Here is a 17,326-nt window from a genome sequence, read left to right on the forward strand (position 1 = left end):
ATATACACGCATAAACTAAGCCATGTCAACTTGTATTGAGCAGATTCAAGAGACTCTTACTGTGTTTTTATTGGGATGTATATTTTCAGTGCTGCACAGTTCCAATCATTTGCAAACTTATTATCATATTTCTTACTACTATCTTGCTTTCATTTAACTTCCAACAATCAAATTGGATAGAATAGACAGCTCCTCAAACCTGATGTAAATTCTAGTTTCAAGGAAAAAAAAATAGATAAATTCAAATCTAGGCCAAACAATTTCAGGAAAAGATACAATCACAGAATCTCTACAGTGTGAAACAGGCCAATTGACCCATCAAGTCCACACGAACCCTCCGAAAAACATCTCCCCCCCCACCCCCCATCATCCCTGTAACCCTGCATTTCCCATGGTTAATCCAACTGACCTGCACATCCCTAGACACCATGGGCAATCCACTTAACCTGAAGATCTGTGGACTGTGGGAGGAAACCCACACAGACAAGGAGAGAATGTGCAAACTCCACACAGATAGTTGTCCAAGGGTGGAATCAAACACAGGTCCCTGGTGCTTCGAGGCAGCAGTGCTAACCACTGAGCCACTGTGCCACCCGAATATACAGCAAAGAAGTTAAAAGTCTTGACTGCTCCAATTAACAAGAAGAAATAAGGAACTTAGATTGAAAGGAAGAATAGAAAGTTTGTTTCAAGTTGCTATATTTTAAACCGCTCCCTATTGAAGCAAGTCAGTATATGGGGACTGTTTCACATTTTCGTGCTCGAAGTTTCATTTCAAGTCTTCTCATTTTGGGCGTCATATTGGGTCGTGTGACCTGATCAGCGCCATTTTAGAGTCATCTCTCCGTGTTTTGACCCTTCCCTCTCACTTGCTGCTGATTCTCCCTGTCACCAAACCTCACTCTCACTGTCTACCCTCCCTCTTATCACCTGTCTAGGGCTCACGGCTTATCTCCTGTAAGTCAAAATTACTCTTCTTGTCTCTTGCCATTCATCTCCAGGTCTCTCACTCATAGTGGGCTGAAGGGTTAGGAAGTGAGAGGGTCAGACAGGGGAAAGGTCGCAAGTCAGAGGGTCGGTGAGCAGGAATGAAGGCCAGCAGGAGACGTAGCAAGCAGGAGGGAAGTAGAAAGTTAGCAAGATTCTTCTACAATTGGTGAATAAAATGGCTTTTAAAAATAAGATAAGTTTATAATATAGGAAATTACCAATGTAAAAAGTATTTCAACTTACAGAGTACAATGTTGTAACTCTGCTTTCTCTCCGTAGACACTGCCAGACCTGCTGAGTTTTTCCAGTAATTTCTGAATCTGTTTCTGATTTCCAGCATCTGCAATTCTTTGTTTTATTGTTTAATATTTTAATGCGTTTTTCTGATGGGAAATTTCCTACAGAACCTAACTGTAATTTTTATAATGGCTGCAATGAGAAAATCTCATTTGAATTAAGTTCTTCATTTAAAATTGCACTTTTCAGGAATGCAATTGCGTTCTTAAGTAAGAAACAGTTGTAATGTTAGAGCTCTACCTTACATCAGCCACCTCACATAGTGGGTAAATCACATTTTGGTGAAAACAATGTTCCTATTCATTGTTTTTACAGAATGGCACCAACCTGGACTGCTCCTTGTGAGGTGACGACCGTGACTTGCTGCACCCATCTCTCTTGTCATGGGATCGGGAGCAGGAGCATGACAGAGACCTGCTAGAGCTCCTGGAGCTGCTCCTGCGGCGAGGGCTGTAGGAAGAACTTTTCTTCTTATCCGAGTTGTGGCTGCTAGGCTGTTCACGTTTCCCTGGTGACCGAGTGCGACTCTTGTTCCTGCTTGTGAAATGGCTTCGATGGTGGCGGTGTGGCATCTGCCTTAACCTAGGATGATAAACAGTTTTGGCTGTTTTATCACCATACAAACAGAAGTAAAGGAAAAGGCCATCTCGCCAATCCGACTTGTCTCACACAACCGTTACATCTTGTCCATTGTGCAGACTTCCCAAGTATGACTGAAAAGATCATCACCAACAATGAAAAGTTAACCTTGCAGGCACTGCTGTAATCAGGCCACGGAAATTGGGATATTAAAATATACAAGTGGAGTTCTTTACAATTTTCTTTAAAGACTTAACCACAGAAATGCAGCTATATGCATAACAAACCTAAATTGCTCTTATGTGTACATTACATCTGTAATTACAAATGTCTCTTGATAGAAATACGGAGGATATTTCATGGTGACTTTTGAATGTTTTATTGAGAAAGTGACTTTCTTTCAGTATTACTGCCTGGTCATTTGCAAAATTGTTACCGTCTTTCTGAGAACCATTTTCCTGGCAGCAGTCAAAGAAGGCAGGATAGGAATTGCTTTGACAGTTCCAGTGGCATTTGCGTATTTGGTTGCAGAACAGCTGACATTCTGGAGCAGGAGTAACTGAACCTCAAACATCTTTACTCTGAGGCTGCTGACTACTAGCCCAGAAGATCCTTCCTTCATCTGTCAGAGGAAAACCAACTGCTGATACCTTCATACTTCACAATATGCCATCACTTGGCATCAGAGAGAACTATACCACAGGATTGACTTAATCAATGGATGTGAAAACTGGCCACAGATACATTTAAAGAAAGGACAGAGATTTTATCTACTAAAGGCAATGAATTGACCACTTTCTTTGGAAGAAAGGCACCAGTTGAATCCTTTAACTGTGGCAAGTTCAAGAAGATACAAAAACCCTTGCCTTCTGGGACTTCCTAGTTCTACTTTCTTTTGTTAGGCTTAAGGTTAACTCTTCTCTGAATTCAATAACCACAGGCCTCAAATTAAAATGCACTGACCTATCAATTCCAAGGGCTATAATTACCCTGTGCAACAAGGCAAAGATTTCTTGCATCAGTGCCAAACATTCAATGAGAAAAACTGTGTATCACAAAGTGGTGTCTAAAAAAAATGCACTTTAACATTTACTGCATATGACATTATGCAAAGGGTTGATTGAGTTTCAAACTTCTCAGAAGTTTCTTACTCATTGCTAACCTGACACAGATGAGCCAAAACTAACATGGCTATCAGCAATTCAGGAATAAATTGCACAAAATGAAGAAATGAGTGGAATAAAGGAAGGGTCCTTTTACAGTTTGATTGTTATTTGCACTGAACGCTGTCAGAACTGTATGCCCAGCAAAGTATATTAACTCCTCACCTGGACAGAGTCTTGAGCAGCACCTCCCTTGGCCAATGCTGGAGAACAGGGGAACTCTGTACCTGCTTAAACATTTTGTCTCATGCTTTGGTGGATAACTGTGTGGCAGGAAAACCTAATTAACTTGATTTTCTGCTGCTTTGCTTGTCCAGAGTGAACATCAGAACCTGGACTGAACTCAAATCATTTGCAAGTCTGTGAGAAAACAGGACTGAATGAAGGTCTGAATCCAAATTTGTCAGTTACACGCACATAAATCTGCTGCATATTCCATCAGGACTGAAAGGTTCCATTTCAGGGCTGGGGTGGAGGGTATGAGGTGAAAGGTGAGCACGGGAGAAACTGAAGAAGTCATGGGCACAATACACTTTCTTTCAGTCACTAGTACAGTGATGTATGTAGCTAGGGAGAGGTTGGCAATGTGTTCCTGACCTGGAGTGCAAGGTCTTTGGAGGGGAATATCTTAAGCAGTGGAGGACAGGTTGGGGTTGGGAACTGCTGGAAAACAGTACAACTAGCCTTTTTTGAAGATTGGAAAAATATAACACCAGACTAACTTCTTTGCTCGCGTGCTTTTACTCCACCCTGACACGTTGTGCGGTCGTGAGCGACTGCCGACAGATTCTGCAGAGTCACTGCTGAAGTCTGATTGGCTTGGAGAGCGTGGAGACCCTTTGTGAGCTGGTAGGGTCGGCTTCCGTCGGCTTGAGCCCCTATGTGTGGATGCTGACCTTGATCTGTGCTTTGCATGCCTGCCCTCAGTGGAAGATCTCCTGCTGTGGCCTGGGGACCTGGACCTGAAACTCCTGGACCCATGCTTCGATTGCTTGGTGTCCTTGGCCTTGGGAGATGTCGACGCAGATCTGGGTTCTGCTCCTGGTGACAATGACCTGGAGTCCGTGCTCTGTAGCAGGAGAGAAAGACTGAACTTAAAGACACTCCGACACAACAGCAATGATCTTTTAATTCTTGCCACATCCCTAAGACACAGCCTACGTCAATAGTTTATCTAACACAGTCCTCTACAGTGCAGCTCATGCAAGATTTTGCATGCAAACCAAAAATTAATTCAAAATAACAAACCTGGAATGGGAAAAAAAAATTAACCAGTCAACCAAAGGTTAAGAAGGAACAGAATGGAATAATAAATAAATTAAAGAGTGAGCTCAATAGATCGCTGTATTTTTGAGGAAAGGACAAAGTTTTTTTACAATTCCTGATTTTAAAATAAAACAAGGTGAAGATAGACAACTTGACTGAACAGCACAGAAATGGAAGGCAAAAATTGGAACAAAAATCCACAAATGTATTAATTATCACTCAAACAAAACCCTCTGAATAATACTCTGTTTTCTTTTTGTGCTTTTCCTGCAGAGAACTGCTCATCTGTCATCAGCGACCCAGATTATTAATGTATTTTTTTGTACCCCCGTTTGGTTAACATACACTTACCAATCAGGTAGCATTTCCTCCATTAGTAGGTAAGGTGTGAGGAAAAAGGGAAAAGCGGGGCAACATAAGTGCATCATTAGAGTCACAAAATGCAAGAGAAAAAAAGACACAAAAAAGCCCTTTCCAAGTAGTGAAATATGAACAATGTATGAAATTAAGAATGTGCAAAGGAATTTATTAATACTACAATAATGCAACTGCTTTAAAGCCTAAGTACTGATGCACTAAAATAAGGCCAATCCGGGGTTTCTGGGCTACCACTCCACAAAAGGGTCATTCATATATAAATATATACCCGTGGAATGTCAGATTTTACCTGTAAAGTTTTGGACAAGAGGTTATAGGAGACAAAGTGAAATGCAGAATGTCTGGCATTCCTTAAGTGCAGAGAATGAGCCTCTCCCAGTCTCTGTGACCTTTAGCATTCTTCAGGATTGCACAGTGAAGGGCAGAAGACAAGGTTTTGAACCAATGTTAAGAACTAGCATGTCCAATCTGCCTTCTTCGATTTTCAGTTCTGAAATGTCAATCAGCCTCAAACGTTTTGTACTTTGGTGAGAGGGAGTTGGGGTGGGGGGATGCAAGTGGATTGGAACTGTTCACATTATTTTGATTTTGACACATTTGCCTTAAATCTGGAATAGATATTGTTGGAAAGGCATCCCTATTTTCTCGCCAGAAGTTGCATTGGTTTAAACTAAACCACAGCCTCTTTTGTTTTCCGGTCTAATTTGAGCCTTTTTGTAGCTGCTCAGTAGCTGCCAATACCCTTATGGTGGATACTAGATTGCACAGGTTTTAAATCTCTTTGCAATAAGACAATAGCATATTATTTTCCACTGCCATTAATCACAGTGTCCATTTAAAAAAAACATCTTTGTTGCAAAAAAAAACAAATTAAAAAAAAACTCCAAGGTGCCACACAGAGGAAAACAATATGGCTGAGAACTGACCACACTGAACTGAACCCAGCTGAGCTTTGGCCACCCTCACTGTGTGATTGTTAATTGCTGGTTTCCTAAAATGTTCTCTTATGCCAATATTCACTTTGTGGTCCATTGTAAGTGACCTGAAATCACATCGTCACACTAAGGATGTTGTGACAGCCATAAAACATATTCCTCACTTGTCCTAGCATTTACTTGAGGTTTAACAGATCCATTTTATCATAAAAATGACCACTATTTGGCTTAAGCATTTTACAATGTTGACTTCTGAGCACAAATAACCTGGTATTGCAAGTAACATGTTAGAGTGTGCATGTTTCAAATGTAAATACTTAGTTAAAAAACATTTTACCACTGACTTCTAAATAAAACTGTATTAAAAATTAGGTAATACGTGATAACCTTTGAATAGATTTTACATTCCAAACTAATTATAGGAATAATTTTAAAATTTATTTTACATTAACTTCTAAACCCCTCCCATCTTTTAGAACAACTTAAAAGTAGATGCTAGATTACGTGCAGGTTCTGTACGTCATCAAATGCATACTTCACCTAGCCACTGTGGGAGTGGAGGAATGGGAGAGATCATGTGAGCAACCCCGGGTAATCCATCTCTGCTTTGCGTCTCCCTCTTTAACTCCTCAGCATAGGTGATATCAACATGAGGATTGGTAGGCAAATGTTGGCACTTAGGTCATTAATATACTGTAGCATAGTCACTTTAAGACTTTGTTATTGTATACTAAGCCTTTTTCTTTAAAAACAGGCAGTTTAAAAATTCATCCTCATTCACTCATTGCTTACGAGATTTTCAAATTTGCATGAATACAGAACTATTTGGAATCAGGAAAGTTATCTTCCGACATTGTAAGTGGATTGCACAATTGAGCAAACCCAAGCTTCTCATTAGAAGTAATAATCCCAAAAAGAGAGCTCCCTTGAGTCACAAATTCTTAAAGTCATTGATTGTCAGTATAAAAGAAAGAGATGAAAAGAACCCAATTTATTTTTGAAAAGTGAATGTTAACAGGGAAAATAGCACTGGCTTAAAAGGATAAAACGGGCCTGACATGGTGAGGAGATTGTGCTTCTGTTCCCCTCACGGGTTAGTGTTTAGTTGTAACCTATCAGATAGTATGGACCAGAAGCCTCTGCTGTTCTTAACTATGCTCCCAAGAAGTGCCATGATCCTGTTACAGTGAGCATTTTCTCTTCTGGTTTTGTCCTTCTTCTCCATCACTAGGGCCAAATCTATTCTACGGTTGGGAACATAAGCGAGAAAGTCAATTCCACCATGTGAGGACATGTATTAGAAGGTGACTATTTCAACATTTTGCCCACTCGAGCTTCAATTTCCCATTTAGGCAGTGTCTCTAACGCTCAACTTTAATTTTATAATTCTATAATCTTCCTTCACACAGTCAATGAGTTTCGTGAATGAGTTTACAAATTCCATCAGTCTTATGATTTGATTTCAGCCCAGTTGTTCACAGAACCCTTATGGATCCTGACATTGTGAACTCAAAAAACGATTATCATACAATAAGTATCATGTCAGACGACTGGCCTCGCATTTACACAACACTGCCGTCAATTATCTTTGAGTTTCCCCTAAATGTTCAAAGAGGGCTAGTATCAAAGTTGCTGAGGAAAAATGTATTCCCTTAACTACCCTTTTTTCCAACCTGGATGTTACATTTTCTAAGCAGTGATGGGAACAGTATAAGGAGAGCCCAACTGGAGTTCATTTCTAAACAGACCTAATGTGGTTCGTTTTCCAAAAAGACTGCAGTAAATGGAGGCTAAAGGTCAAAGGTTATGAGGGATGCTCATTATAGTCATATCTCACCCACCGCTTTTTCTTTTTAAATTAAGTTTGTTTAAAGGAAATGACCATGCAGAGATGCCCCAAACAGGGAACTGAAGGGACTATGACAGCAATGATTCTGCTGAAGAACTGACAAAACACCCATACATCTTATATATAAGTATGGCCTTTGTCTTCTTTGATTTTTTTTCCCCCCTTTTGCTTTCTATAGCTAGACAGGAACAAACAGCCACTATATTCAGGGACACCATATATGTTAGTACAGCTACTGAAAAAATAAAAACAGAGCAAAAGAAAATGACTTAAAAAGGCATCATTCATGGATCAATGCTACAAACAACACAGATATGCATCTTAACAACTCTACAGAACATGAAGGTCAGAAAAGAAAATGAATCCAGAGCAGGGGCTAACTGGGAGATTTTATAATAAAACAGACAACCAAAGGAGTTTCTTTTTAAATAAAAAGCAACAAAAAACCCAGAAAAGGGAAATCAAATAAGATTTAACTTCAAGCCAGGGTGCTTTAACAGACTCATCTGCAGATGTGTTGCGTGCCAAGGCAAACAAATACCTACCTTCCAACCACAGATAGGAGTGCAATAACAAAAGAAAACAATATCTCCACATTGGAGTGCAATATGGGAAAGAGACAGTGACTCTTTAGTAATGTGCCATTGACTTGATGCTAAGTGCTATTTTTTCCTCTATTGTTCTTTATGCTCAAACATTGCAGCCATGATGTTTCATACGCAAAAGGTTCAGAAACAAAAGAATCTCATTAAACATAAAAATCCAATCACGTGCAGTGCAGTAACTTTACATGACAACTGACTAAGGAAAACAGAAAGTGCACATTGGATTAGAGACACGAGGGAAAGCTTACAGAGAGGCAAAAGCACACACAGAGCAGGTAGGGAAGCTATCAATGGAAGGAATGGGTGGCAACCAGAACACCCTGTAGATAATCTGTCTTCAGGCTTATTAACCCTTGGAGGACGGTTTGAACATTTTCTTGTTAACACTTATCATTCTCCAATCTGTAGCCAATAAAGATGTAAGTCCATCCAATTTCCTAAACACATCCTCAGATGTATGGAACTTCACCCGATGCCAATTCGGGGTAAGGCTCTTTGGTGTTTGGAATCAAAACTTATTCTGCTGAGTCCAATTATACAAAGTTTGCAATAGACAAGGAGGGGGAAGACTGTTCTGTAAAGGAGCAAATCCTAAATGGATTTTCTTTTCCATCACCTGGGTGGTAATGTGACAGCATGGTGTCTGCTCATTACAGAAACTGCCTGTAGCTTATTCTGTTAAAATCAACAGACTGAAAATCAGACAGGATCTGTAAACAGTCGGTGGTTTGTGCTGGCATAGGCTTTCCCAGGCAGTGATGGTCAAAATTTCTTCTGTTCTTCCTACATGAAGTTTTCCTTCCTAAATTATACTGATCAAATGTAAATGAAGCAAAATCTGTGCTTAATATTGTGAAAATACAAAACAGTGAAACCTGTATTAGTGGAATTCCTCTCTTTTGAATTATAAATACTGCCTGCTAACATCAAAATGTTGCAAGTAGTAAAACACATTCTTTAAATAGTGGATCACTTGCCAAGTTGAATCTGTTTTGGCTTTCCATAACAAAATATGCAGTACTCAAAGGGTTAATAGCCGTCATACCTGCTGAAATTGAAAACAAAAACTCTGGGGAGGCTATTAAATAAAGGGGTTTAGATAAATATACAATGTCAAAGGAAAACAGACTAGTGGTTCAGAATTATTATCAATCCTCACCTTGTGAAAAATTGGGAAGGGACTGGCACGGTCAGGTTAGTTCAAAAAATATTCCTGGGATGTAGGTGCCACGGCCAAAGTTGTCATTTATAGCTCATCCTTAGTTTGTGTAAGGTGGTGATGGTGGACTTTCCTGTTGAGGTGTTGCAGTGCACTCTTTACAGTGGCTTAATACAAGCAACGGCTTGCTAGGCCTCTTCAGGGTAGTTAAGAATAAATGAGGTTATGTGTGGGTCTAATATCAGATTTAGAACTGATCTGATAAGGGTGGTAGGTTTCCTTCCTTTGAAGAATGTGACTGAACCGGTTGGTTTCTTTTTTGCAGCAATCCAACTACCTCATGGTCGCTTATATGACTACACTAGTCATTTTTGGGCCATAGTTGTTATCACCCATGATGGAGGTTCCTCAATGTTTCATTGCTTGCTGATTATGTGTATTGTGATATTACCATTTTAAACTTGTGCAATGGACTAAGGACAGTGATTCTATTTAAATTGGAAATTGACAAGGTTTTTTAAAGCTACTTCTATTTTCGCGCACGTTCATCTTCTAAATTTAGCGTTAATGGTCCTCCTCTTCTTTAATAAAGGTTTTAGTTATCAGTTATATCCATCTATTCCATACACACTTACTTGTAATGGGGGCGGTTTAGCTCAGTTGGCTGGACGGTCAGTTTGTGATGCAGTGTGATGCCAAGGGTGTGGGTTCAATTCCTGTACCAGATGAAGTTACCATGCATCTTCTCTTCCTCACCACTGCCCTCAGTTAAGCTACCACCAGTCGCTTCTTTCTAATGAGAAAGCAGTGCTATGGTCTGCTGGGACTATGGCAACTATATCTTTATTTGTCATGAACAACGTCAGGAATGGCTTTGATGTTGCTAGTACCATGTGAAGTAAATTACTGGAGAATTTTGATGGATGATGGTTTTTTTTTAGCAGCCATGCTCTTTGTCTGCAAGCAAGAGCGGGTGGCCCATTAACTCACATCACCAACTTAGAAATGAGTTGGGGATCATGGACACTGTTATCGTGCTTGTTATTTCCATGGTGTGGATTTGTAAAGCTAAAATTACTGTTAGCAAACTTTAAAAATAACTACATTTAAGACCTTAATGTATTTTTTTTATAAATACTATAATTGGAACTTTTTTCCAAAATTAATTCCCATTTGGGTCACTGTGCTAACATTTTAGAAAGTTGCTTCTGGGGTTCAGAGATTAAACTGGTCAACATTAGGTTAATGGCTATCATTAGCCTGCTTATCTTGATGCAATTTTTCAATTAGTAAATGTGTTAAGAATTAAAAACAATTGTAAAGAAATTCGACTTGATTTATTTTGAAACCAAATGGTTTGAAACAGTAATCCATTTGTGTTGACCAGTACGGAGGATGACCTTTAGTAAAAAGAATAATTTTCACATGCACCTGAACAAAGCCAGTCTTTTCTGCCTAAGCTCCATGCAGTAAATTAGCTTGTTAATGCATGTTAATTTGTAAATGGTTTCCCCACAGTTGCTGTTTTATGTTGCCTTGTAATTGCACAGGTATTTAGCAATTTGTTTGTATCAGTTCTGGTTTTGGGTTAATAACATTGTGATAATAATGACTGGGTAAAAGAAACTAAAACTGTACTGACCCCACAGTAATGCATGCAAGTCCTGTGCCATGCAGAGTGAAGGACTGGGCTATGTTCAGCTTGCCACATGAAGGAACTGACTTGATGTAATAGATAAATAGGAACAGCTACTTTCAATTTCACATTCACCAGTAGGTTTTAAACATCGGTTAGGTATGCTGAGAAGGAACACACATTGTCAAATTGTCACATGCCCTAATTTTTCACAGCAGTGCCCAGTATTGCCTAGAAAACTAGACCAACAGGACAGTGTTAAAGTTTTGTGGCATACCAGCGGACACTCGCTGCATGCACCACATTGACATGCAACGCAGATCTTCCTGCTGGCCACCAGCAGCTACAATGAATACTTATATTTCGTGTTTTGTAAAATCTATAAAACCTTGAACACCCACTGAATACTTTTCCTGCACCATGCAGGGTAAAGATGGAAACTGTTGCGTTTCAGCAAAAGGCATCAGACCACAATGAGCTGAGCCACATTGATTCAAAGCACATCACCCACAACAATCAATAACCATTGCCTTACCTGCAAGGCGTCGTGGAATAACATAAATAGATACATTTGTTAGCACCCTACTTGATGGAAAAAGAAAGCGAGCAAATCTCTTTTATATTTCATTTTAATCCCATGTGGATTTCAAATCATATCCCACAAAAATCCTCTGGTAATGTTTTACCTGCCACCACTCCCATCAGTTGGGCATTTGAAGTGGATTTGTCTCCATCACTTCAGCCCCCTCAGCTATGACTGATGAGGCACCCTTTGAATCAGACAGTTTTTGAATGGGATATCTGAAAAAAATCCAAGAGGAGAACCCTGGAGATGGGAATTCTTGTAATTGGGCTTGGATTTCCCATTCAGGATGTGGATATAGTGAACAGTAATTTTGTAAGCATCAGTTGAATAAAGTTCAGACTTGAGCCCTAATTCCATACCCAGAGCATGCTTGCCAAGTTCTGCACCCTGACTGAAAGTGGCAAACCTGGAATGAGGAGTTTCAGGTCAGGTTTACCACTCTCCTAAGGGACAACAACTGAAATTAGCTTCTGACAAGATTTGAACTGAAGCAGCTCTTCGATTTCTTGTGTCTGATCGGTTTCTTTGTGCAAGTCTCAAGCCTCAATGGCATTTTGTTACTGCTGTCAGAGCAGTATTATGCAATTATGTTTTCATGTTGGAGATTTTTGAGGATGTTATTAACAGAATAGATAAGGAGGAGCCAGTAGATATGGTGTATTTTGATTTTCAGGATACTTGATAAGATTCCATATAGGTTACTATAGGGTTGTGGGTAGTGTACTGGCATAGACTGAGGACTGGTTAACAGAAAGAAGACAGACTAGGAATAACTGGGTCATTCTACTGTTGGCAGGCTGTGATTAGTGGGGTACATAAGGATCAGTTGCCCCCAGCTAGTCACAATCTACATCAATAATTTGGATGTGGGGATTAAAAGTAATATTTCAAAGTTTGCAGATGACATATATCTAGGTGGGAATGTGTGATGTGCGCAGGATACTAAAAGGCTTCAATGGCATTTGGACAGGCTGAGTGAGTGGGTTAGAATATGCAGATGGACATAATATGGAAAATTATGAGGCTACACACTTTGGTGGGAGGAAGGGGGGTGGCAAAGTATCTCTTAAATAATTAGAGATTGGGAAGTGTTGATTTCCAAAGAGATCTGGGTGACCTTGTTCACAAGTCATTGAAAGGTAACATCTAGGTGCAGCAATTTGGAAGGTAACTGATATGCTGGTCTTTATCACAAGAAGATTTAATTACAGGGATAAAGATGGCTCACTTCATTTCTGCTCCGTGGTTTAAAAGTAGGGAACTAGGCTAATGTAAATTCAATTCAAAAAAACGGGGGAAAAAAATCATTAGCTACATGGTGACCGTATAACCACCCTTGATTATTGTAAAAACTAATGGTTCACTAATGTCCTTTCAGGATGGGAACTTGCCATCCTTACCTGGTATGGCCTACAAATAACTCCAGAGCCACAGCATATGTTAGACTCTGAAATGCCTTTGAAGTGGCCCCAACCACTCAATTCAAGGTGCAATTAAGGATAAGCAATACATGCTGGCCCAGCCTGTGATGCCCACATCCCATGAATGAACTTTAAAAAACATATAGAACCTTGTTGAGGCAGCACCTGGGGTAGTTATTCAGTTTTAATCTTCTTACCTAAGGAAGGATACACTTGTCAGAGAAGGAATGCAGTAAAGATTTACCAGACTGGGATGGTGGGATTGTCCTATTAGGGGAAATTGAGACGACTGAGCCTGGAATTCAGAAGAATGGCAGGTGATCTCATTGAAACATTTGCTCAATTCTTAAGGAGCTGGAGAGGTTAGATGTAGAAAAGACATTTCCCCTGGCTGGGTAGAAGGGGTGACCTAGAACCAAGGAACACAGTTGCAACATAAGGGGAAAGCTATTCAGGGCTGAGATGAGGAGGGACTATTTTATTCAGAGAGTGGTGAACCTATGGAATTCTCTACCCCAGATAACCACGAGACCTCAGTATTTACGTACGTTCAAGATGGGGATTAATGCATCAAGAGATATGGAGATAGCACAGGAAACAGGGGGCTAAATGGCCTATTCTTGCTGCTATTTCTTACGGTCCAGAATTTAAATCCAGAAACAGTGAAAGAATGGTGATATATTTCCAAGTCAAGATGGTGTGGCTTGGAGGAAAACTTGCAGGCAGTGGTATTTCCAGGTGTCTGCTGCACTTTTCTAGCTGGGTAAGAGAGGTCACAGATCTGGAAGATGTCATTGAAGAAGGCCTGGTGACTTAGTGCAGTGGTTCTTGTACATGGTGTACACTGCTGTCACTAAATCTCGACTGTGAAGGGTTTGGACATTTGAAGCAGTGGATGAGTTCTGATTAAAGTGAGCTGTTTTACCTGGATGATGCCAAGGCTTGGCATCCTATAGATGGTGAGCAGGTTTTGGACAGTGAGGTGGTGAGTTACTTGCTGCAGGATTGTCAGCCTTTGACCTGCACTTGAGTGACAAATGTCTTGTGAGTGGTACCAGTAATTACATCTGTTCTGGGAACTCCTTAGCATAGCCTGTACTGAGAGAGTGAGCCAGAACTGCTGTTTGTTTCACTTCTCGGCTACTGCACTGGGGATTGGTTAGATATATCAACTGGTACTGGTACTTTAACAAAATTTTTAAAAAAGTGAACAAGAAATGGAATTGAGATTTATTTTCTACAAGTACCTTTCCAACTTGTTGAGGAACCAACAGACCAACTAGGGCATTACTGATTTTTACCACTACATGATCTTTGCAGTTTCTATGTTCCTATCTACCAGCGTCTGTGGTTACGTAACATGTGTTCTAATTGTTTCAATCAATGATCATCTACAAAAATTTGCACAGCTGACTTTTATGGTACTGATGAAAAGATATAAAAAGGGCTTTGTACACCTATATATTGAAATACTCCTGGTTGGGAGTGAATTCCTTACTGGCCTTACTCCCAATCCTCGGTCAATGTCACTTCTGGGGGCAAGATTTGTCTGATGCTCTTACTAAGTGCTTGCAGAAATTGACTGAATGAGATTCCCTTCAAAACAGAACGGGAAAAACTGCAAACTGAAGACTCCAACACTATGTTGCACAGCTCACTGGAATACCGGCATGTTGGTACACTGGTGCGTTGGAATACAAAACACAGGCATGTTGGCGTACTGACAAATTGCAATAGAGTAGCAGCACCTCTAGATCCTAACATCTCAGTTAATAACCAAATTACTGGGCTGCAAAATGATCACCCTCATGCAATAAACAACAAATTGAACAGACCTTGTTAGTAAACCGTTCTGGTAAGGCCTGTAAAAGTCACAAACACCAGCATCAGGAGAATGACCCATGTCTTATGCCATGAGCACTCTAGATACCATCTCATGTTCCATCAAATAAAGTATAATCTGTCATGTACCCAGGGAGGTAGTACATCTGTCTGCCATTCCAGTTATTGAAATACATTTGGTACAGAATACCATCTCATAATTTTCCAATAGGCATATATCAGTACATTGAAAATGGTGGCAGATGAGGAATTACCAATAAAAATAGTGATGTCTGTTTGACTAGCTGTAGCCCCTGGAGACCTCCTTCATTCACTATCATGTGCCTTCAGATGGTTTCTCTTGTATTTTGTTTCACAGAGATGAATAATGGATTACATGAAGCACTAGACCATGTAACCCCTGCCACCCTTGCACTGAAATGAGACAAATAGGTGTTGCTTAATGCATTGGTGTAGGATGTCATGTTTTTGGGGAAGGCTGTCAAGCCAGACTTCTGCAGTTCCCTGCAGAGGACTTGAACCTGTGGTTTAATAGGGTGCAAGGACAGAGTGCACTCATTATTGCTGAGTCGCTGTTGCAAAACCAGTTGGCAGCTCATGACAAAAAAAGTCTGTTCCATAGAATGACAGAAGGAGGCCATTTAGACCATCATGTTGCCCATGTTGTCTTTTTGGAAGATCTGCCTAATACGTTCCACTGCTGTTATGCTTTACCCTCAGCCTACAAAATTCCTTTTTTCATTTTCAAGACCACAAGAGCCTTGATCGAATTATTGTTTTGCATGTTTCTTTTGAAGCTGCTTCCAAAACCCTTTTGAGCACGTACTCCAGAACATAACAATTCCCGCTGTGGATTTTTTTTATCCTCGTCTCGCCTCTGGCATTTGTGCTAATGATCTTAGATCTGTGTCCTTTGGATCTGTCAGTGGAAAGAATCCTTCCTCATTTATCCTATCAAAAGCCTTCAGAGTTTTGAAGATCTCTATTGATTTTCCCCTTAAACTTCCCTCTCTAAGAATAATCCCAGTTTATTTATTTCACAAATGCCAAATGATGCAAAATGTTTCCTCTCATGTTTTAGCAAAAGGTCAGATTTCTCTGACTAAGTCTACTTTAGAATTCACTTTAACTCTATCAAACCCTTTGAATTATATTCAGTTGAATTCATCTCCAGCTCGGTCTACATTTTCCAGAGTAGTGAATGTTATTTGTAGGGAGAGAAGGGAACTCTACACATTCTCTGCTAAATTACAGCTGTAGAAATTTGGGTTCTCTTCTCAAGTGTTTTACTGCTACAAGTAATTCTTGGTATTTAATGACTGCACAATGCGGCTCAGATGGAAATGAGAAATCGAAAACAATGGTGGACAATGGAGAGCACATACAAGATTCTGAGCAGAAACTGACTTCACAGCTCCCAGAGAGACCAAGAAAGAGAAAGCAAGAGAAAGAGGGAGAGATAAAGCAGAGAAGAGAAGGAAAAGATTACGTACATCCTGTGATCTGTCTGGACGATGCCTGTGCCTTGGACTATGCCTGCCATTCCACGAAGCTCCCTTGTGCCCATTCTGCCTGGGAGTCACTGATCTGCTGTGCCGAGCTCGCAGTGGGGATTGATTGGGACTGGATCGAGCACAACATGGTTTCCGTCCATTAGTATCATTCCTGGGGCTCTGCCTGGGCATAGCACTCTGCTTGTTCTTGCTGTGTGATGTTCTGCGCTCAGACGACCGGCTGTGGCAGCTGGAAGACCGGGAATCAAAAATACAAATCAGTGGCTGATTAGATGGATCCACTGAATTCCAGTAAATCAACCCTGACCACCTTTTAGTCAGAGAATACAGTTCAAATTGACTTCCAATTTTCAGTGATATATTCTGCAGTGTCTCCCCACTTAAACAGTTTAAGTTGTCATACTACTGCAGTTTCAAAATGACACCAATTACTTACTGTGTGTGAGACCATTCAAGCCATAGACAGCCGAACTGAAGAAACCATGATCATTATTTCGGACGATTAGTTTACTTCTGGGTGTTATTTGAACCTGAACCCCTTGGAAAGAAGGTGACATTTCAAGTCTTCTTGCCTTAGTCTCCAACAGAAGTAAGATCGGGTATTGGATAGGAGCCAATCCAAATTCAACAAGGGGGTTGGGTTAAAAATTCTTACCCCACAACCCCACACAAATAAGGTCTACTTGACTTAGCGAGAGTGACTACAGCAACAGGTCAGACACCAAGAATTCTGCAGCAATGAGCTCACCTCCTGACTCCTTAAAGCCTGTCCACCATCTACAAGATTCAAATCAAGAACATGATAGAATACTCTCCAACTGCCAGGAGGAGCACAGCTCCAAGCAACATTCGAGGCGCTTAATAATAACAAAGCACTGCTTGATCAATGTTCCGTTCACCTTCTTGAATGCTTAACTTCCTTCACCACTGACTCACAGTGACTGCAGTGTGTATCATTTACAAGATGCACTGCAGCAACTGACCAAGGCTCCTCAACAATATCTTCCAAACTCCTACACTCTACCACATAAAAGAAAATAGGCAGCACATTATTAGGAACACCTAATAGATCCACCACCTGAAAGTTACACAGTCCATCCTAACAT

The 17,326-nt window shown here is 40.3% G+C and overlaps 1 protein-coding gene across 5 annotated transcripts in view; it reads right to left on the reverse strand.

Moving 5' to 3' along the window:
* The window catches only part of LOC109938461 (serine/arginine repetitive matrix protein 3-like), a 126,328-nt gene that overhangs the window by 31,095 nt on the left and 77,907 nt on the right, over nt 1-17,326 (reverse strand). For 4 of the 5 annotated variants that reach the window (XR_007264804.1, XR_007264803.1, XM_048612411.1 and 1 more), the window contains exons 7-9: nt 16,200-16,449; nt 3,752-4,098; nt 1,615-1,869 (exon numbers count right to left, since the gene is read on the reverse strand). Coding sequence is in view for 2 of the 5 variants with exons in the window: in XM_048612411.1 (XP_048468368.1) it covers nt 1,615-1,869; nt 3,752-4,098; nt 16,200-16,449 (852 nt within the window). In the remaining 3 variants the exon portion in view is untranslated. The remainder of the gene's footprint in view (nt 1-1,614; nt 1,870-3,751; nt 4,099-16,199; nt 16,450-17,326) is intronic. The other variant, XR_007264805.1, reaches the window with a different exon arrangement.

Source organism: Rhincodon typus, chromosome 26 (genome assembly GCF_021869965.1).
Source record: "Rhincodon typus isolate 14 chromosome 26, sRhiTyp1.1, whole genome shotgun sequence".
Lineage (NCBI taxonomy): Eukaryota > Metazoa > Chordata > Chondrichthyes > Orectolobiformes > Rhincodontidae > Rhincodon > Rhincodon typus.